The 22774-nt window shown below is 47.8% G+C and overlaps 2 protein-coding genes across 2 annotated transcripts in view; one reads left to right on the top strand and one right to left on the bottom strand.

The window, feature by feature from the left end:
- Positions 1 to 4014: 4014 nt before the first annotated feature.
- Positions 4015 to 15961, bottom strand: TSEN15 (tRNA splicing endonuclease subunit 15; the record flags this gene model as incomplete). The annotated part of the gene is made up of 4 exons (XM_083868056.1): positions 4015 to 4453; positions 13622 to 13757; positions 15062 to 15143; positions 15797 to 15961. The coding sequence occupies 4 exons, from the start codon at positions 15959 to 15961 to the stop codon at positions 4249 to 4251; spliced, it is 588 nt and encodes a 195-aa protein (XP_083724182.1). The 3' UTR covers positions 4015 to 4248.
- Positions 15962 to 19691: 3730 nt separating this feature from the next.
- Positions 19692 to 22774, top strand: part of COLGALT2 (collagen beta(1-O)galactosyltransferase 2) — a 46318-nt gene continuing 43235 nt past the window's right edge. Inside the window, exon 1 of the mRNA XM_083867950.1 lies at positions 19692 to 19790. The gene's annotated coding sequence lies outside the window, so the exon portion shown is untranslated. The remainder of the gene's footprint in view (positions 19791 to 22774) is intronic.

Genomic DNA, 22774 nt, shown 5'->3' with positions numbered 1-22774 from the left:
TTTCCTCCAGAGGGTGCTGGCACTGCCCAGGCTCCCCAGGGAATGGGCACGGCCCCAAGGCTGCCAGAGCTCCAGGAGGGTTTGGACAATGCTCCCAGGGATGCACAGGGTGGGATTGTTGGGGTGTCTGTGCAGGGCCAGGAGCTGGACTGGATGATCCCTGTGGGTCCCTTCCAGCTCAGGATATTCTGTGAATCTGTGTTGGCTGGACATTGGCACAGGGTTCACAAGACTTTGCTTCAGAATTTACCCAAACTTTTAGTGGTAAATGGGATTGGTCTGGTAGAATCTAGAGGATCAATTGGTACCTGAATTGGAGCAGAAGAAGGCATAGATGGCTCTTCATAGACCCCAGCAGAAGACAGGAAGCTTGGAAAGAAAGAGGCGTTTGCAGACAGCATAGAAAGATAAATTTGAGGGTAACTAAGGGTGTCAAATGTAGGTCAAGAGGGCAGTGAACAACAGTAAGAAATTTGCTGAGATGACTAGAGCAGTGAGAAAGAGAGGATGAGAAAAAACAGTGAAAAAGATGAGCAGAGCCATTCTAGTTTGGCATTGAGAGCTTGATGGCCAGACAAGATATATGAGGAGAAACATGTAGCCAGGTGGGGGTGCAAAGAATGACTAACGAGGCATCAGGCAATGAATTCTGTCTGTCAGGTGCTGCAAACACCCAGCATGGAGCTGAGCAGGAGTCAGAGCATCATTAATTCAGTCAGGTCTGCTGCTGGCAGGGATCTGCAGTCTCAGTGGGAGCATCGAGCAAGGAGGGAATGAAACAGAAAAGCCATCAGCTCCCTGGATACTCTGAAATATGAGATGCAGCTGCAGCTATTTTTAGAAGCATGAAATACCCTGAGTGGGAAGGGACTCACAGGAATCAATCAGTCCAATTCCTGGCTCAGGACACCCCAACAATCCCACCCTGTGCCTCCCTGGGAGCATTGTCCAAACCCTCCTGGAGCTCTGGCAGCCTTGGGGCCGTGCCCATTCCCTGGGGAGCCTGGGCAGTGCCAGCACCCTCTGGGGAAGAGCCTTTCCCTGATCTCCAGCCTTCCCGTGGGTCCTGTCCCTGAAGGACTAGAAACGGTTTACAAGTAGTCCATTTACATAGAACAGGGCTTGCAGGCTAGTTGATAGCATTTAGGTTCTACTGAAATCGGCTGAAAACTACTTGGACATGCTATTAAAGGAAAAATAAAGGAAAAAAAATGTTTTAAACAAAAAAGCTTTTGCTGACAGAAAAGAGGAAGATTAAGGTGGCTTAGATTTAGCAGTATTATTGATATCTCACTGCTGTGTCCAGGCAGGAGATCCTGTGGAAAATTGTGCCAAGATTAAGGATGGGCTAAGAGAGCCCACGTATTCCTTCCAGTGATTCCTGGGAGTGTTTTGTAGAGAGGCTGAGGGCCACTTTGTAGGGGGTGGGATTGTGCTCAAGATGTGGAAGCAACACCCATTTACCTGACCTCTGCCTTGCTGCCCTGCTGGCATGCCTGGGAAGCAGAGAGACACACTGAGCAGAGATCCAGGCACTGCCCTGGAGGCCTGGGAGACTCCCATGGGAAGAGCTGCTGTCCAAACAGCCCCTGTGCTCGGTGTGGGTTTGGGAAGGGCTGTGGGCGCTCTCTTGCAGGCAACCACATCTCTTCCTCGTGGACTTGACAAGGCTCTCCTGCCTCTCCACCAGCATTTCTTTGCATAAAATGTTCTGTGTGCACTGCAAACAGCTGCATCCAGGAGAGGTGGGTGATGGTGCCAGCAGTGCCTCAAGGAGACACAGTCTGCATAAGCAAAGGCTCCCTTATGTAAGAGTCTCGCTGTCAAAGCCAGGCCAAAACAGTCCTTTGCTTTTCTGTCATTCTTGACTCGGCGGGGAAGCGTCAATGCAAACATCCCTACGCAGAGAGGAAAGGCTTGGAACAATAATCTACTGCAAAATGATACTCTCTGGAGTTTAAAACACCTTCTGTTGGTCAGGGGCATTCAGTAAAACGTATCAAGCTGTGCTTGGCAAAGAAAATCTAAAAAAAAAACCTCTAAAAGATAGCAGTATGGAGCCTGCAAAATCTTCTGGGCTGAAATAAATGCTGGATTAGCAGCAGTGTCATGGCTCACACTTCCATGGATATCTCAAAAACACTTAAAGCAAAGTTATGCTTGAGCACTTTGGGCACAGCACCAGGATGCTATGGATTCAGGAATGTTAATGCACTACTGCTCTGAACTGATACACTTCTACAGGAAGTCTCTTCCCATCTTTATTCAGTGCCTGGAAGACCAGAGGCTTCAGTGTGTGTGTTGTTGACGTGACAGAGAGAAATACTTCAGTGGAATGTAAAGGAACAGCACAGCTGGCTCAAGCTTATTTAACATCCCTGTGTTTACACTGTAATACCTATGGGACAAAGAGTGCTGTGATATTATTTGTTCTTCTGTGGCTTTTCTTCCTCAGAAATAAAGAATCACCACAATCTAAGGAGGCTGGAAAAAGGCTCACATATTCATTTCTCAGTGGGACACAAGAAGTAATAGAAATCAAAGCTTTCAGACAGTTCCTCCCACTTGACCTGTGAAGCCTGGTTGAGCAGTTTTCACTGTATAGAAAAGGAGGCTCAAGTTATGCTTCTCTTTCTGTGCACAGAAATTATAATGAAGGATAAAGCCAAGCATCAGTCATGCAGCAAACTGCAAACTGGCAGTATTTCCCAGAAACTGAAGTAAATGCAAAGGAATTTGCTTTTAGGACTAAGCATCAGTGTCACTTAAATACCAAATCTGCCACATGCCACATCTGTTACAGCCTCCTTCACACAAACCAGCTCTTTTCCTGCAGGGCTGAAGTACTTCCCAGCTTGTAACAAGGACAATTTACCTGGTGGCAGGCAGCCTAGCCAGGTGTAACACTCGCTTTATGGAATAAGCCATGGATCCCACGCAATATCAATGTCAAGGTCACACACACAGCATGGCAGGAGTAAGCACACAGGGACCTCTTCAAGGCAGGACAGCATCAAACCAAAGGAAAATGATGGTTTCCTCCACGAGGGGAGCAACCCTGAGAAAGGCAAAGAAAACACTTCTTTCCATGACTGAAACCCAGAGATGCCGAGTCTCCCCGGCTGTATTGGGATAAAGGTGTCCTGCAGAGCTCCGTGTGACAGTGACACACCTCCTGCAAGGGTGTGCAGGACTCCCTGCGGGATCATTCTGCCTCCCAGTGCATTTGGTCAAACCAGCATCAAGCTCCACAGCCACAGAAAAATTCACTCTGGTCCCAGGAATAGCAAAGTTTAAATGGTCTTTCATTTCCAGATTGGGTTTTTGGATTCTCTCCCATTCTTCTACCCATGCAAGACAAAAACTTCTTGTGCTTCAGCTTCTGAATGTGTAATCCTTGGCCACACAGCTGTCACACAGACAATCCTGTGCTCAAGAAGCTGCTCTGGGATGTTATTTGATTACCAGGGAACTCTAAGTTTAACCTTGAGAAGATCTTCACGCAAAAGAGGTGGAAAATTCCTACAGAAGAAATGAAAAGTCAGGGTTTTTTCCTCTTAACTCCAAGCTGAAGCATCTCCTGGGGCAGTGACACTCAATATGCAGAAGCTATGTCCAAAGACAAAATAAATCCTAGGAATGACAATGGCTTTAGAAACCTAGCTGGTGCCTGAAGCAGGTAACTAGTGTGCTCTTACAGCATAGATGGTGACATACTTTGGTGTTTGAGTTGCCTCTGGTGCTGCTATAATCAGTTTTCCTTTGCAGGGAAAAAATTACACTAAGGTATTTCTGTGGAAAAGCCTTTTCTCCAAAAGCAGAGGGAAGAAAGCAACGTTCAGCAATGAAACCTGGGAGGCAGCATGAGTGCTTCTGACAGGGCTAAGACAAAGACACTCTGTAAACTACAAAACCCTTCAGACTTACCTGTAACCAATATTTACAGTATGGGTAAGGATGTGTTTATTCTGTTATGTACCTGACCAGATAGAGAGCAAACACAGGCTTTGCAAACACTTTCCAAGTCTATTTATTAGTCAGGACTGATCTGTGTCAAAGCATGACCTACTTCATACCTCAAATGGCATTTCATCACAGTGCAGTTGCACAAGCCTCTGTTCTCCCTGAACCCATCCCTGATATGCCAAGGCAGACTTTAGCACACCGCTTATTCACATACATCAGTTCCTGCATTTGTTTGGGTTTGAGCACAGGAGTTCAAGTAATGTTGTGTTTTCTCTGTCCCAGTCATTTGAAAAGTTTCTTTCTTTTCTTCCTCCACTGTTTATTATCCACGTCTTCGGTATCATGAGTAGGATCTGGCATTACAAAGCCATCAGTCATTTTATAGTAGACTATTGTGGAGTCTGTCTCAACTACGGCCAAGGTAACTGACTGCAGGGTGTCCGGATCCTCTGGAGGGAGAGAAGCTTTCTTCAGAATTTCCCTTAACCTAGGTGAGGAAAAAAAACACTTAGAAAGGAGTCCACAACCACCTACGAAGGCACAAAGGTAAAATAGCACTATTTTTATTCAGCCTGTTTTCACTCTGCAAAGTTGTCTTCACTAAAGTGAGCATAGTATCTGTTCTAATAAAAATCCAAAGCTGTGTAATCAAGCAACAAAGGAAAATAACAGAATCAGTTACACACATTTCTGCTGGAAATGGCTCAACATATGCTTCTAAGCTTTGTTAAGGTGTACTCATGGGCATGTGCCTCAGCCATCCCTCATCCACCACAATCCTAACATGGCAATCTCTACTGGCCCTGTTTTCAGCAGACTTATATAAGAAATCTAATTAAATAACACCTGGTCCTCAATTGGAGAACTGAATAATTAAGAGTAGTTCCATTTGCAGAGGTAAGTCTTCCATTCTGTGTGCCCACAGGTCTCTGCCAGACCGTGGAAGACTCAGGAGCCCAGGCCAGGTTTCTCTACCTCCCTGTCTAGACTAGAAGCCACAAGACTAATGCCCTTCCTCAGAACAGTCAGCCCAAATAATGTCTTCCTTAAAAGCTCAAGACAAAGTTATGCAATTTTTCCTGTTTAGCTTATTTTAAGAGTAACATGCCAGTTATTTTTCGGTTCAGAGCTCAGGACAACACTGATCCCTGGAGTCCCTGGATTCCTGGTCTGACTGGGGAGCAAGGTCTGAAGGAGTGTGGTGACTGGAGACAGAACATTAACACTTTCCACAGAAGATCCCTACAGGGAGCTTCGTCCTTCCCCCACATGTCAGGTGCAAGAGGGCTCCTCTGAGATTGCTGGGACAGGTTACATTCCAAGGGAGTTCAGCTGTGCACCAGGGTAAACCAGCCCTGGCTTCATGCACCCCAGAGAGCTCACCCAGCAGAGCACAGGCAGCTCTGAGGCTGGGCACTGCAGCTGAAAACAGGCCTCTCTCTAAAGGCAGCAGCTTTCAGACTTCAATCACCATCTTTCCTCAGAACCCCTTTGATCCTCTAACAAAAGCCAAATGGAACGTGGCAGAGAATGAGCAGCAGCCTGGAAAGCCTCGCTGTTAAACCCATGACCTTCTTAGGGATCCATCTGTGTTCTGAGCTGTGCATAATCTAGCCTGGTAAACTCAGGAGGGCCTTTCCCCCTGCCCGCACCACTGGCCCAGACACACAGTTACTTCATGGAACAAGAGATGCCAGGGCTGGGAAAAGCCCCATCCTAGCCCTCCCACATCAGCACATTTCCTAACAACAGGAGTAAGGTGAGAGAGACTGTGCTGACCATGGCAGAGGAGAGACACTGCAGGAGATCCCTTCAGGTAATGGGACATCTACTCCTGTGCTCACTGCCACCTCAGCAGGCTCTGCCTGCAGATTTACTTGGCAGATAACTGACTCTGTGCTTGGCCCCTTTGGCTCCTGTCACTTCCAGCCCCTCTGCAGAGGTACCCCCAGCACCAGGGTGTCCTGCCAAAAGCCTGGCAGGGGACAAGAGCCTGGGAAAAGATTACAGATATCCTTCCTGACACATGCAGACAGCAAGAATCCAGTTGTCACATGCAGAACCATGAAACGATTTGGGTTGGAGGGGACCTTAAAGCTCATCCAGTTCCATCCATGGGCAGGGACATTTCCACTGTCCCAGGTTGCTCCAAGCCCTGTCCAATCTGGCCTTGCACATTTCCAGGGATGGGGCAGCCACAGTTCACTGTGCACCCTGTTCCAGGGCCTCCCCACCCTCAGCAACCTGGTGTCTGAAGAAAGCTCTAGGGTGGCAAGGCCAGACTGCTGCCAGAGACCCTGTGAGGAAAGAACTATCCATGAAGCAGTGGACATGAATCTCTCCTGGGAATGCAATATAGAATTAATGATAAAATGCCAAATTAAAGGGCACAGCTACCCAGGAGAGATATTTTGGGAGCTCAGGAAATCAAACTTGTGTTGAGTGTGGACAATGTTGCATCTGACAGCAGACTCAGGCAGAGGCCTGGATTCACCTGTCAGCCAGGGCAGAAGCTGCTTTCTATTTTCTTTAATACCTGTCACTGGTTTTCCTCATAGTCTGTTTAGGAGGAGGGATGGAACAGTGAGGCCTTAGATCCACATTTCTGATACTCATGATTTCTTCTTAGAGTGCCAAGCACAGACACCTGAGACTTTGTTTTCCCTTATTTAGCAACTAGGACTTTGAAGATGCCTCATGGTCCCAAAAGCAGCCAGGTTCTCACAACAGATTAATGACATTTCGTTGCATTTCTCCTTTCTTTTCAGGAGACAAGAGTTCTAGGATTTATGTAAGGAGCACAAAGACAAGCCATAGCATCAGGATGATCTGCTAACTCTGCTGTCCACAGATGAAGAACGACAACTGCAAATGCACCCTTTTCCTCTTCCCTCCTCCCAGGCAGCCCCAAGACAAGGGCTCTCATTCATGCATACCACAGTAGCCACAGTGCACTGCAGCACATCTGCAAAGTGGTGACAGGCTATCGTTTAGAGGGATAAGCTCTGGAATTCAGGAAGTCTGTGTCAGACATCATCCCTTGCCCTCCTCCCCTGAAGGCATCCCCAGCAGCCCCTGTGTCCAGCCTGTTCACAATGTTCCTCTGCACCAGCAGACACTGCAAAGGAGCCATGGAACCTCTGATTTTACTGCACTTGCTGCCTGCCACGAGCAAGAAGATGAAATACTGTAGGAAAGGTATAGCTTTTGTAATCCTTTTAATGCATCTAATGCTGTCAATGGAAAAATAAAGCATCAAGTGTTGTTGGCCTTCTGAAATTCAAATAATGCATGTTTGACATGCTAAAGGAGGCAAGATTTCAAGGGAAGCAGACCCTAAGGCTGCCCTTCTCACACAACAGCTGCAGACAATGGAATAAAGTCCTAGGCAATAAGTCCATGTGGTAACACCCCCCCAACAGAACCAGCTGATTTAAATTACCCAGTTAATGGCTACCAATAAGCTCCTCAGTGACCAGTACCATCTGCTACACCATACAGGTGATGACAGCTATAAAAGATGAATTTGCCTAAACAGAAATGGATTTAATGTTTCTGAAAGTGTCAAACATCAGCAGAACAGAGGAATTCAGTGCATCCAGCAGTCTGGCAGATGCCAACAGCCTTGACCATCTCCACTCCCCAGCACCCTGAGCAGCCTTTCCCCCTGAGCTGTGTCAGGACACTCTGGAACTACTGACACCTGATGGAACACTGACACCAAGGGGCCCACAACCACTCTGGGCTTGGTTCCAGCTGTGCTCCAACAGTGTGAGCCCCACAGAAGCTGTGGGGTCAAACCTTTGGCAGGGACTGGCTCTCTCTGGGTCCTCCTTTTCCATAGGAATTCCAGCATGCCCACTCCACTGTCTGCACAGCCAGTTTTCAGCAGAATTGAGACACTAGACACAAGAAAAGGTGCAGCTGAGAAACAGTTCCTGCTGCTCTGCAGGGTCTCAGTAAAAGCCCAGCACATTTTCACTACAGTCTCAAGTAAAGCCTGTGCTGGAAGAATGCACTGTGCCACTCTGTCACCTCCTCAAGGACATCAACAAAACACTCCATCACCTGAACACATGTCCACCCACAGGCTGAGCCTGGTAACAGCCACCAGGGACAGACAGCCCCGCCCATGCCACCTTCTTGGGATGGTAAATGAAAAAAACCATCTAGAGCCCCAGGAGGGTGCACAGAACAATCAATTGTGCTGCTGCATGCAAAGTGGGGAATCTAAGCTAAAATACCTTGCAACTACTCCTTCCCCTCCTCTTCTTCTCTGCAGGATGCAAAGCCAGGGAATGTTAAAACAGGCAGCACAGAAATTTTAGGCATCAAACGCAAAAAAGGTCCCTCCTAAACAAAGACATTGTGAAAGAAAAATAACTGAAGTTAGGGGCATACAGACACCACAAGAAACACTCTAAAGTTTTATAGAAGCCACATAAGTTGAATAAGACTAAGTATTTTTTATAAGAATTCTTATTTGTTGGAGATTACGCAGAGCAAAGTTTCTAGTGTAATTTGAAAGCCCAGATCTAAAACCTCATGGTGCCTGGATGTTCACTCAGATCCAGATCTGCTCCCATCAGGCCAAGTGCAGGCAGGACAAAGCCCTCATTTTCCACCCAGGAAGCAAACTCACATTCATCTCATGCTCCAGAAGGAGCAAAGGACTTCACCTCAAACATCCTGTTATCCAAAGAGCTGGCATTTCTAAAACACTTTGCATTAGAAAAAGGGCTTAGAAAAGGTGTCCTAGTTATCTACAGACTAGAGTCAGTAGGAATTGCTTTTTTCCGCCAAAAATTAGTCATAGGAGCAGGTTTAACTTACTTAACCTTGTGCAAAGAGCATTACAGCCAAGGGAACAGCACAAGCAATGTCATCCTGCATCTGTCATTACTGCTGCATTCAAATGATGGCAGTGAACTGACCTGGTGTTCTATTACTGTGGCAATTAATAGCTTTAAAATAAAACAAATCCAAAAACAAAACTAGAAAATCCATACAAATCCATCCAGAGTGCAGAAGGGAATATGGCATCCTTCCCCCATCTTAATTTTGCACTCCACAGGCCCTCAACACCCATCAGAAATCTGTGCTGTGTTTCCCAATATCTGCTCCTAACAAAATAACACTGCCCTTTTCTCTGGGAGAAAGGATCAGGTGTACAGCTGGTGACCCTGAGGCTTCAGCTGACTCTGCAAAAACCAAGCAAGGGCAGAATCATAAAGAATTCAAGCAGCAAGTTCTGTGATGAACAAAAGAGCATTTCAGGGACACATCCCATGCAATGCCTCTGAGAAGCAACATCACTCTGCAAGCTCAGAGCATTTTATGGAGGTTGCATAGAGCTCTATTGAGCTGAAATGGAACTACTGCCTTCCATCCCATAAAAGCCAAAGGCTTTCAATCTGCCCTTTATACTTGGATGAATAATTCCTTGCAGGCCTGGCCAGCGTGAACAGCTCCCTCCCCTGCTCACCAGGCAGGGCTGCAGAGTGCACACAAGTTGGTCTCTGTGCCACTGCAGGGATCATTACCCCAGGCACTGGAGCGTGCCATTGTCCCAGCCTGGGTCAGCACCAAGGCACAGGAACCTCCCAGAGAGCACAATTCCTTGGATTTAGCCAGCACTGCAAACTTCAGCACAGCTCACCAGCAGGAATGCTGCTCCACACCCTGCTACAGGACAGGCAGCATTAACCCAATGCCTTGAGATACGTGGGAAGGAGCATGTGGAGCTGGGAGATGTAAATGCATACCACTATTCCTTGTGATTTGTTCCCAAAACACACAAACAGGGAATGCTAGAAGAAACTCAGGTTTTGTAATGGAAAGAAAAATATAAATGCAAATAAAACACCATGTGCCACACTGGTCAGGAGAAGGAATTGAAAGCCCGAGGAATACAAACATCTTTTTCTGTGGAAGTTCAAGAAAAAAAGAAAAACCACACAAAAGGGAGGTATCAAAGTTCAGCAAGTTGTACAGGACACACTTACTAATATTCAACCACAGTACTGCATAACCAACTCTGCTGTGGGAGCCACAATCTCATTTAAAATATTAAATTTAAAAATTAGATTAAAAATACTAATAAAGAGCTTGCATTTAGGAGCCACTAAATACATTTTATTAATACATGTGTGATTTACTACCTCAGATTTCGTTCTCAGGATGCTTATGAGCTTTAAAACAAAACATTTACACATTGCTTTTTTCTAAAGTAAGTGAACATTTTAACAGAATAAACCTTTCTCAAACTTTGTGGGTCTCCATGACCTCAGGCAACTTCATCCTTCATTCACAACATTTGTATACAAAATACAAACAGAGCAGTGACATGTCATTTAATCTGACAGTTTATCTGCAACATTTTGCTTAGACAGAGTTATTTGGCTAGGACAGACAGTGCCCAATTCTGTTAGATCTGGGACCTAACTCCATGGTCCTTGAAGGATCAAGGCTTTCCAGGCTATCTAAAAAAATCCAGCTGTCAACACTGTGAGCTTTCCTAACTTGCTGAGCTTGGTTTATGCAAGTCATTTCTGCCAGCTCTGGAGCAGCACTCCCAGGATTTGACTGCTGCCCCCACTCTGGGGAGCCACAGTTCTGGAATGTCCTGACAAGGAGGCACTTGGTGTGCACTAAGGTGTTGTAGTGAGCACAAACACACCCCAGCCTATGCACCTACCAACTCCTCCCACAAGCAAGAGTCCCTGCTGAATTCAGAGGCTCTCCAAGCCTCAGCCAGCTGTGCGTGGGTCAGACCAGGCCAAGACAGACAGAAATTGCACCGTATTCCCCAGGGCTTCGCTCACAGAAGATTCAGCAATCTTCATCTGAGGAGCACACAGAGCACAAAGCCACTTCTCAAGACTGTGTCAGATCATTTACTCTTTGCTCCAGAGCCTGTAATTCTGTAATTTGGTGGGTTCCTGTGCAGCCCTACCCTGCCGTGGCTGGATGAGCAGCTTCCACCCAGCTCTGCAGAAGTGGACACTGAGCTTAGGAAGCAGCTTTTGCCTTCAGCAGTTAACTGTCATGCTCAAACTGGGCATGACGAAATTTTGTAATAGGCTAAAAAACATGGAACAGATTTTATTTTTTGTAGGGCACTCATATTTGTCATTTGCCTAGATGTCTTGCTGGTAATTTCCACAGCAACTTTCCTGTGGCCTTTTAAGGACAGACTGCTCAGTGGCAGCCAAGTAGGGAACTTCATGAGACACCTGGGAGCTTGGCTGACGTGGATTTGAAGTAGAGAACCACTGCTATGTTTTTCTGGAAGACCAAGCCCACAAGAGTGGCTGACTAATATTTGCAAAATGTGAGGTTATTTTTAGCACATATGTAGTACTAAAATCCATTGTTTTCTAGTAAATCACTTTCCTCTTTCTACCAATGAGAAAAACACAGAGCAGAATGAAGAAGGAAGTTTGATTTCAAGGTGTCACTTCCAAACCCTACCCAGGTCTTACTGGTTAAACAAGGAAGTGCTGCCCATAAAAGCTGCTGTTACTGGCTTGTTTTGCAGTTAGCACAATTCCAGGCCTAGAGTAGACACAGAACATTCTCACCATCCCAAATCCCTCCAAGGACTTATTTTCAACACTAAGTGAGCTGCATTCACTTGTACTCATATCTCCTCCCCTGCTTTTACAGGTAGCACAAAATCCCAAAGTGCTGCTTTGAACAAAATGCAGATCCACGTTCAACACCACAAATCCAAGTGTTGTACACAAACACAACCTCCCAGCCTGACAACATCCATGGATATTGAACACATACAGGCTTTTGTGGACACACCTGGCACTGCAGCCTGGCATTCACCTCATTTTAGTGACAACACAACCTATGTTGTTGCTCTGCAGCAAACCCTAGTCACAAGCTGTACTTTTAATCAATGTGATGCATTCACTCTCTTGCCTCTCCACCACACATCCTTCCAGTACTGGATTCCAGACACTCTGGTGCCAGAGGCAGAGCAAACAGCATCACCACAGAACAAACAAGTGCAGAGGCTCCCCATGAAAAGCTCCAATGACACAGTAAAAGATAGGACATGCATGCAGTGGAATATGTGCTATTAAACATCAATCAGAACATACTCCTGGCCTTTACCCAATGCCAGAAATCCAAGTTTTCAGCCCAGGTGGAAACGCGCTATGTTAGGCAAGCACAACAGCTCAGCATGTAGGTGGAATTCCTCAAAGATCCCACACCCTCACTGGCTGCCTTCTATTTCCACCTAAAATCTTGTCTGAGCTGAGAGTTGCAGCGTGTCCCTTTCATTCACACACATCTCCTGTTTGCAGACAGGCTGGGTGACACTCAGCATTTCACCTGCAAGGCCTCTCAGCAGCTTTCCTCTGCTGTGGACATCACATCATATTTCTCTGCAACGCCAAGCCTCCAGGAGTGATTGACCAATACTTGCAAATATAACATTTTTTCAGCACAAAAATATTACTGAACTCCAGCAATATCTAGTAAATCATTTTCTTTCGCCTCACCCAATAAACAGCAAAATGATGATAAAAGTCTGTTAGCAAGACATTGATCTATCACTTCTAAAACCCAAAATAAAAAGCAAAAAATTCACCCCTAGAGTGCACACACACATCTAATAAGTGCAATTAATTAGCTACCTACCACTGTGTCAGGCTGCTGCCCACAGAGCAAGAGGAAGCAGCAAAAACCAGAAAGATTTGTAAAGCCAGCCCTGAGCCAGCTCCTAGCAGGAGTGAGAACAGAAGAAAGTGAAAAATGTACAACCACAGGATGCTGCTGAAATAGTTCAGGTCCTGAGAGTCATCATGGCAAACACCAGTCAGAGAAGGCAGCCTTTATCAGAGAGTAAATCATACTGTGTGTCTGAGATTGCTCCAGGGGCCAGTTAAAATAGACTGTAAAACTACTGAAGTGGAAGTTTTCTAGGCTTTAAGTATCTGTAATGTAACAAATGCATGGCTGCGCTGTCTTCTGCTTGACTAATTGCTCTTGCATGTCTGAGGAAATTAAGTCAAACATCACAGGCAAGTGAGACCCTAGATGTAAAGTAAGAGGAGTTTCTGTTCAAAGTGGCCAAAAGATGGTTTGAAAACAAAAGCAAAGGAAACCATACAAGGCTTATCCACAATAAAAAAAAAAGAGATGATTCTTAGGCAGCTCCAAGAAGATTTCTTTCCCCTTAGGTCCTTTCAAATCCAGCAACTCAGGAAGCATCGTGCATTTCCCAGAGTACAAAATCAGCACAGGAATGTTCAAAACATGAGCTGTGGAGGTCTTGTGTTCTAACCTTGTCTCTCAAACACATACTTTGGTGTCCACTGTTATCTCCTAGCACATATGCAACTCCAGACAACAGGAAGTGTTTATCCACAGGCATCAGTTTCTGCTTGACCTCCAAGAACCAATTCCAGACAGGGAGAGGCAGAGACTGATGCAAAGCTGAGGTTTCCTTAATGTTCCGAGCTGTGTCTGCAGAACTCAAAATCACTGCTGACAGGCTGAGAGGTTGTTTTCCTCTGATACTCCTGTATTTCCTCCTCCCTCCCCTCCTGACGAAGCCCCCACCAGCCTGTAAAACGTATCTGTGCCCCATTTTCTGTCAGTGGTGACCCGAGACAAGCACTGAGCAGGGCCTCACCTCTCGTGGCTGATGAGGATGTGTGCAGGCACTGGCACCATCACCTGGAGCCCCTCCTGCTCCCTGGCACGGGCATGCAAACACACCAGCTGCAGCTCTGCCACTCCCACGGGATGCACCTCATGCCAGTTCCTCCCTAGAAATGTTAGTTCGGGGATGAGAAGGGCAGAACACAAAACACAAGTTTTAGTCAGTCAGATAACAAATGTAGTATCTAAATTAACAACTAAAGTTTTGTTTTCTCTCCCTCTCTTCACAGGAAAACTCCAAATTCCCCTCCGGAGAAGCAATCCTGCTAAAGAAATCCACGGAGCAGGACCAGCCTGCTGGCTCGAGCTGCACTGATGGATGGTGAACAGTGACCTGTCTGACACAGCTGCTCTGCAAAAGGCAAAAAGAAGATAAAACCACACAGCTTTTGTCATCTGAAGCACTATAATCCAAATCTGGACTTCACCAGCACCCTGAACTGTGAAGCAGCAGGTGCTAAAGCATGGTTAATGATCATACACAGTTCTAGTCCCCTGCTTGAAGGGATAAGGATGAAGCTTTTGCTGCAGAACTACAGAAATCTTCTTTTAAAGACTATAAAAGCATTTTCTTCAGAAGTATAACAGCAACAGATGCAGCAATTTCTGGACTGTAAAATCCCTCCTTTCCCTGACCTTGAGAAGCACCAGGCTCCAAGCAAAACTGAAATATTTTCCTTAGGCTGGCTGGCTGCCTACTCACAGTCCCTTTTCAATAAAGCCAACTTGGAAATAGCCAGGCAGGAGTTTATATATCACATAACTCTGCTCCACTCTGAGCAGACACCAGAAGACTGCACTGCCTTTCACAGGACCATTTTGGCCAGAAAAACCCTCCAAGATCATGGAGTCCCCCCAGTGACCTGACACTGCCAGGTCCTCCACCAAGCCATGGCCCTAAGCACAGCACCTACAGTTTATTATAAATTACTATATTGTTACATAATGTTACTACAGTGGTTATAAATTACAGCTACCACACTTGCAAATGAGCTTCTTTGTTAGAGGAATCACTGCCCTTTCCAGAATACAGGCCAGCACACAGCATCCATGTGCTACATGGTGACTTTTGTGAAACATTATGATTAACTTCACATTAATCTACAAGTGAGGACTATTACAAGCTCAACCACTGAACTTGTCACTTCACCTTCTTACATTCCCTTTCCTTCCCCTACTCCTCTTTCCATCCTTTTTCTTTTCCCATGCTTTTGCCCTGGAACACCTGGAGCTGCTGGATGAAACAGGCCCTCATCTCTGCACAGGCTCCAGGGAGGCAGAGAAACTTCCAGCACAAAAACTCTCAAATGGGCACCAAGAACGTTGTGAGGAAAGGTCCTATCACAGTGCAAACAAGTAATCTAACAGCTCCTAAGACATTTGTTGGGATACAGTCACCTCCCCCCTTTACCTTCCAAGAGGTCCAGGTACACCAAAAAGGCAGCGTAGACTTGAGTGCTGTCAGACACATCAAGTGACATCATTTCTGTGAACTGAGACCCAAAGAGGGACGTTGAGGAAGGAAAGCACAGGTTATATTTAGATTGCACACAGCATCTCCACAGCCACCAGAGCCACTGGGGTTTCAAAGCAGCTTTAAGGCAATCAAAGAGCAGGACTTGTTTCCTGACCGTATCTCAAAAGCCCCTTTTGCCGCATTCCCCATATTTTAGCACTTAAAAAAAGCAAGCAAAATAAACACAAGAGGAATCACAACTATTTCTGGAACAGCCCTAGCTTTGTGGCATTTCACCTATTTTTGGGTAAATAATTTTACTTATTTTTGCTGCATCACATCAACATAAGAACGATGGCCAAATTAAACATCTCCATGTTTTCAGAGCGGTAAAAATTAAGATGGAGTCGAAGTTTAAAGCATTTACGTTTCCCAGCAGGGATTCCATGCTTTATAAACCTCCGCCCCCGCTGGCAGCGGCATTCCCCCACTACCTCACGGGCCGGAGCCCCCTTCAACACACACAATAGAATAAATTATATCGGCATCCCCCCGCAGAACCCTCCTGGGAGACCCTAGTGCACCTCGAGAGCTCCGAGGGGGAGAATCCTGCGGGATGCGGGCGGGAGAGCGGGACCCTGAGAGCCCAAGGGACCCCCGAGAGCCCAAGGGACCCCCGCCCGGCCCTACCGTGGGGTGAGCCGTGATCCAGTTGCCGCCGGCCGCCCCGGACCAGCTGCCCTGTGCCCCCGGGGCCCGCCCGGGCGCGGAGGAGGCCTGGCCCGGGTCGGTGCCCCCCTCGGCCCGCCTGGCCGGGCAAACCCCGCTCCGGCCCGGCCCGGCCGCCGGCTCCATGCTCTCCCGCCCGTGTGCACCGCGCCTTCACTCCGGGCGGCGCCGCGCACCCCGGCGCTCCCCGGAAACTGCCGCACCGCCCCGACCGTTCCGCCTCCGCTCCGTTCCTACCTCCCCGCCCCGCCGCGGCCAAAGGCGCCGCTTCCAACCCTTTAAATAAAATATATATATATATATACACATGTATTCTTTTCACGGTCCATTCTTCTAAAGGCTCCAAAGCAAGGAATGCCTTATCAGTCTGCTCTGTCTAGAGCTTTTATAGCCTGCATAAGGGACGTGCCTTCAAGGTACTGCCATTAAAAGCACTGCTTTACTAAAAATATCTCTGACTTCCAGTGAGAGTACGCTTGGCCTAATGCCTAATGTCCCAGGTCTGGCTTATCGGCTCCATCTGTCTCGGTGATTCTTCTGATAAATTTCAAACACTGGCTATTCTACAACAAAGCATCCATGAAGATTGGTCTGTATGTATGTAACACATACATTTGTATGTGGCTTGTAGCCACAGGAAGTCATATTTGGGCCAATCTAATTAAAGAAATTTTGTGGTAAAACGAGCAGCCATTCTGACTGCTTAAAAAGTGGTGTGTTAGCCAGCACTTCAATTCCCTGGGCACAGAATAGATAGCTAGATGACATAAAAAAATCCAGTCTCCAAGACTTCCATGGAAGAGTTGGCAACAGTGGCTGGGAAAATAATTAGATGGATTTGAGTTCTTGGATGTGAAGAAGCAAGTGAAAGGAGATGGATCCACATCGATCTACAGACGAGTCAATTTACATCAGCAGGACGGAACTTCTGTTTTCCTCAATGTGGGAAACAAGTCTAATGCAGAAGAAATCCGCCTCAGAGAGAATCTGTCTCCTGCCAAACTGAGGGATTATGCCTCTGCCAGAGACAGTTGTTATAACTGGAACCTCCTTGTTTGGTGTAGATATTTAGAGGAGGCTGAAACAAATGGTTTAAATTGATTTCTGTGGGTCTTACATCTGCAAAAAGCCATTCCTTCCTCAAAGCTAAAATATTTCACCAGAGAGTGGCTCATTGTCTTGTCACAGCAGGATAGAGTCTGGGCTTAAAAAAACCTCTCAGGATATAATTTTGGCCACCAATAGAGAAGTCAGAATGAGTAGAGATTTCTTTGTACGTGGACAAAAAGTCATACACATTTATAGGTGTTGGAATGACACAAATTATTGGGTAATTGTTTACCTGAGCTCTCCAAACTTTGCCCCATGCTGTGTGTGACTGGGAGTGAGAGATGAAGCTGGGTTGACTCCTTTTTTTTTCTGCATGGAAGAACATCTCATGTTTCAGCCTTCTGCTGCTGTCCCTCTTTTGTGTTCCACAGCAGCCAGCCAGCACAGGGAGTTGTGTCAGTGAGGGAATATCACTTTGGAGAGCAAATTACTGCCTGTGGGATGCTGCTGGAATCTTTTCATTTGTCCCCAGCAAATCATTACGGCTCTGATGCTGCCCACAGAATAAAAAGAAGAGAGGAGTCTGAAAAGAGCTGAAGATAGTTTAGATTTCACTGAGGACATCAAGAGCTGCACAGGGCAAAAGCACACTCAGAGTTCTGGCAAAGGCAGCCAGAGGAGGGGCTTATTTCCGCTGAAATATCCTAAAACCAGGACTGTGACCCACCTTGAGTGTCCAGTGGATGGAAAATGCTGGCTTCCAGCCCTCCACATCCAGTATAATTTGGCAGCATTAGTCCCCACCCTCAAAATGTGAGCGGTCCCCGGGGCAGCGGGGGAATTCTGTATGTGGAGATGGGGCTGGCTCCTGTGGAACTCTAATCACCTCGCACAGCCTGCAAAGCTGCTCCTTCTATCTGCTTAATGAATACAAGCCTGAAAGCAACATGTGCCAAACTAACCATGAAAGAAAAGGCTCATTAATGTGTCACTCTAGAAGGACAATTATAAAGGCATTGTGAAGGGCAAACAGGAGGAACATATTTGCACTAATTGTTCAGGAAGATGTGTACAAATTGAGAGAGTTTCTCAGATTTTAGTGCACATGATTCTATGACCCCTGGAGAGTCTTTATTGAAGTTTCCTAGGATGATCCTTTTAGGGAAATCATCTGATCAGGAAACTGAGACAATATAATTTGGTGTGCTTGATAATTTAGGTTCTATAAGCAAAGAAGAGCAAACATTAACTCTCTATATATGTGTGTGTGTGTACATTTTTACATATATACTACCTGGATGCAAGCAATTCACTATGGGATTATGGATAATTAAACAATTGTTTGCTTGCTAAAGGTTTCCTCCTTTTTAAGTGTTGCAAGCACACAGACAACAGGAGCACCTGCTCAAAGTGGGTCTGTCCACCTTGGAGAAACTTCCTACCCACAGTAACACCCAAATATGCCGTGATGGGGCCCTTAGAGTTGATCAGAGATTTAATCTTGAAAAGGGACTAGCATGCCCAAATCCTATTAACTTCTAAGAGAGCTATGATTACTATGCCCCTTTTAAGATCGTTACCCAATAATTTTAATTGCTGGAATATGTTTTATGTATTTTTATGCTAAATTACCACTGGTCTATCCACGGGAACATTTCCATGGTGGGTAAGTCAATGAAGTGCAGGGAAAATCTCCCCTGTATTTCCTGTCTTCAAAGAAGAGGTGCTGAGAAAGCTGGGGTTGTTCAGCCAGGAGAGGAGAAGGCTCCGAGGAGACCTTTGAGCTCCTTCCAGTATGTGAGAGGGGCTTATAAAAAAGAGAGACAGTGACTTTTTAAATGAGCAGATAGTGATAGGACAAGGGGAACATCCTTAAACTGACAGTACATTTAAATTAGATATTAGGAAGAAATTCTTCCCTGTGAAGGTGGTGAGGCCCTGGCACAGGCTGTCCAGATGGCTGCCCCATCCCTGGAAGTGTCCAAGGCCACTGTGGATGGGGCTTGGAGCGGCCTGAGACAGTGGAAGGTGTCCCTGCCATGGCAGGGGGGTGGAATGAGATTATCCTTAAGGTCCCTTCCAAGCCAAGCCTTTCTATGAGTCCGGGATATTCACCTTTCAGCGGTGCTCCAGCTGGAACAGCACATCCCTCCTGCAGCATGGGATGGGTGCGGGGTGTGTGCCTGCTTCGTACGGACACCCCGCGGATGTTCGCCAAAAACTTTCTGATGTAAAAGCTCAGAGTTACTTTAACTCCCTACCTGTGTGGGAAAAGGATGAGGGTGAGATCTGCACGTAAGCATCGAACAAAGGGACGTCTCAGCGCTAGCAGCAACACTCCGAAAGCCTCTTTAAAGCCCGAAACTCGGGTGGGGAAATGTGGGGTTTGCAGCTTTTACCGCGGGTGCTGAGCAGCTACGGTGCTGATGGCAGCCTGCGGGGGCCGGGGAATCGCACCCGGGGGTCTCACCGGGGGTCGCATCGAGGGGCAGCGAGCGGGGGCTCGGAGGGAGGCGGTGAGCGGGGCTGGGAGGGCGGGCGGCGGCGCTGCTCAGCTCCTCCTTCCCCTCCTCTTCGCTGCTCTCCGTGCCCCTCCTCCTCCCGCGTTCCCCGGGCTGGAGCCCGGACTGGCGGCGGCTCCGCGCTGCCCCTCGCCCATCATGGCTGCGGGCGCGCCGCTGCTGCTGCTGCTGCTGCCGCCGCTGCTGTGCCGCTGCGGGGCCGCCCCCGAGCCGCCCGAGCCCCCCGAGCCGCCCGAGCCCGAGCAGCCCGCCCTGCCCGAGTCGGCGCTGCTGCAGCCCACCGTGCTGCTCGCCATCCTCGCCCGCAACGCCGCGCACACGCTGCCGCACGTCCTGGGCTGCATCGAGAGGCTCGACTACCCCAAGAGCCGCATCGCGCTCTGGTAGGGCCGGGGGCGGTGCGGGGAGAGGGGCTCTGCCTGCGGGCAGCCGGGGGCGGTGCGGGGAGAGGGGCTCTGCCTGCGGGCAGCCGGGAGCGGGGCGCTCCGCCGGGGCTGTGCCCGCCCGGGGAGCTGTGCCCGCCCGGGGAGCCGGGGCTGTGCTGCGCTTGCCGGGGAGAGCTCGGCTCGTCCCCCGTCCCGGGGTCCCCCCGCGTGTCGGGAGGCGCGGTGGCTCTGCCGGGAGCCGCGGGGAGATGAGTTATCCCAGCAAAGCTGGCCTGGAGCCTGGGAACATTCACCGCCGGAGCATGTGTCCAAATCCACAGAACTCCGGCTGGTAAATCCCGGGCTTTGTGGGAGCTGCTCGGGATGTTCCCGGGCTGGAGAGCGGGCGGGTGGGTAGGTGCTGGTGGGCATTGAAAGGAGCATTGTTGCCAGGCTGGAAGATGGATTAAAAGATGTATTCAGAAATCGCAGCATGGGGGCAGCTGCGGCGGTCAAACAGGGGTCGGGATGGAGGAATTAGAGCAGTTTGGGAACTGGTCTATCTGCCTTTGCGAGGGGACAAAGGAAAAAAATAATCCTTCAACCTGACAGAAGCGTTGGAAGGAATAGGATTGCTTGGAAGAACCCCAAACAGATTTTCTTTTTTCTCTGTAGAGCCTGATCTAAAGTTCTCTGACGTCCATGGTGAGACTCTGTTAACTTAAAAAGTCAATAGTTTCGTTTTACTTTGAGGGGGCGTGGGGAGGGCCTTTCCCCTAGTCACATCACTGAAGTGTCATTAAACAGATGTTTCTGTGTGTGCTTCAGAAACACGGCTGTAATTTGTATCCAAGTACGGGGCTCTGCAGAACATCAGTGCATGGATCTTTTTTCTTTTTTTTTCTTCTTTTTTTTTTTTTTTTTTTTTTTGGTTTGGTTTGGGTTTTTTTGTTTGTTTGTTTGTTTTGTGTTTTGTTTTGTTTTGTTTTGTTTTGTTTTGTTTTCTTCCTTTGGTGTTACAGGTGTACAAAGCAAGTTGTGCTATCAGGCCAAATTCAGGGTCCCACACAAGTGTGGTGTGGAATCACGGGCTGGTGTGTGGCAGTGGGTAAATTCACATTCCTCTCTGTGTACATCTGTGGCTCCTCATTCATTCGTACCAGTAGGAATTTTGCCAGTCGAGATTTCCTCATAGCAGATGTGTATAAAAACAGATATTATCAGACCCCACATGGCCTGTGATTCAGCTGAGCTCGGTGTTTATAAAAACTTGGAGTTGTAAGTGGAGTCCTGATCATCAAAGCAGAGTGCATCCTGAAATGCCTCTTGCTGTACAAGTGCTAAGTTTTGGAGGCTTTTTTTTAAGTCCTGCAGATAATTGGTTGGTTCTACAACTTCTTCAGTACATTACTTGCATTATCCTCACTAGACTTAAGGTCTCTGCAATACTGTGTGGAAGTATTTGTGGGGACTTATTCTGTAACATAACTTGAAATATGCTAAGGTTCTTATAAGAAAGCACTCCATTTTTAAGGGGATTGCACACAGACACAGGGCATGGCTAAACTGGAAAATCTGCTGATGAAAATGTCAAGATCTATAAAATGAGAATGATTAAAATTGTCACAGCCACTGGAAAAGAAGTTCTGAGGATGCTCTGAGTTGCCACGGAGAGTGAGAGGTACCTGTGGGGTGGGAGTGGTTCCTTGGAGAGGTTTAGTTCCGCTCCTCAACAAGACTTGAGCTTTTCCAGAGCTGGGAATGTTTGGGACACAAAGTACCCACTCAGGGCAAGCTCACGTAAGATATCTGTAAAGTCTCTTGAGAACAAGTGAAACCATTCAGTCCATTTCTGGAAGCATCTTGTGTTTCAGACAGAGTCCTTTCAACAGATGAATTCCAAGATTTACCTGTGTCCCTGTGTTACTGGGATAGCTTGGGGAGGAGGGCAGGGGAGTGGTGTTTGTCACAGACTTGCATTCTTCCATTGCCACTTATATTCCACTTATATTCCACTTCAGCATTCCCTTGAGTAAGTCAGCGCTTTAAAATGTCCCACTGTAGATCTTGAGAATGAAAACTAAAAATATATATCATCTCTCAAGCTCCCTTATGCTCTCTCTGCATGGCTGGAGGCTGAAATTAAATTCAGTGGATTCCTCTGATGGATTTCTAGGGGCAGAGCCTTGTGAGTGACAGTGAAGATGGGTTAAGAGATAATGAGTTTGAAGCAGGCACTGAATTTCCTTGGTGTAGTCTGTATCAGCCTCAAGCTTCCTGATCCTGAGCAAAAGATGTGCGCTGGGCAGCCTTGTGCTCCCCTCTTACCTTTGGTCTTAATTATGACTTAATTCTGGAAGTGGCTGTGAGCAGGCCGCTTTGGAAGGACTTGCTGGCTACTAATGATCCGAGCAGGCCGTTTGGTCCGGGGCCAGCTGGCACGGAGGGGCCGTGGCCTTGCAGTTAAACCCTTCCTTCCCTTATTACTCCTCTCCCCGAGACTCAGGAAGTTGCACCCGAGCTCCTGGGCCGGTCCCTGGCCCGTGTTAACCCCGGCTGTCCTCTCCTGGGACGGCAGGCCGGGCCATCCCGGGACTGTGCTGAGGACTGCCCGCTGGGGATTTCTGTGGGGCGGCTCCGCTTTCTGTCCTGGCCCTGCTGAGCCGCCGGGACGGGAGGCGGCCTGGGAGCCTTTGGGCCATGCCAGTGGGAATGGCTTTAGCCACAGAGCCCGGGCTGGGTGTCCTGTCACCACGGAGGTGCAGTGCTGAAGGGAACAGCCGTCCCTCCCTGTGCAGGAGGAATGGTCACAGCGTCCCCTCCGAGCGCCCGGACACCCCGTGCTGTGGGGAGCGGGCTGGGGCCCTCAACGGGAGAGAGTCTAGAGAAAAATCCTGGCTCTTGGACCCAAGTCCAGCTTTTTTATAGCCACAGAGGGTTCTCCTAACATGCTGCTTGGTGTGGCTGGGCTCGGTGTGGCTGAGCTGCTCCCAGGGCTCCCT

Source organism: Zosterops lateralis (assembly GCF_965231275.1).
Source record: "Zosterops lateralis genome assembly, chromosome: 9".
Taxonomy (NCBI): Eukaryota; Metazoa; Chordata; class Aves; order Passeriformes; family Zosteropidae; genus Zosterops; species Zosterops lateralis.
This window is presented reverse-complemented; position numbering and strand designations above follow the sequence as displayed.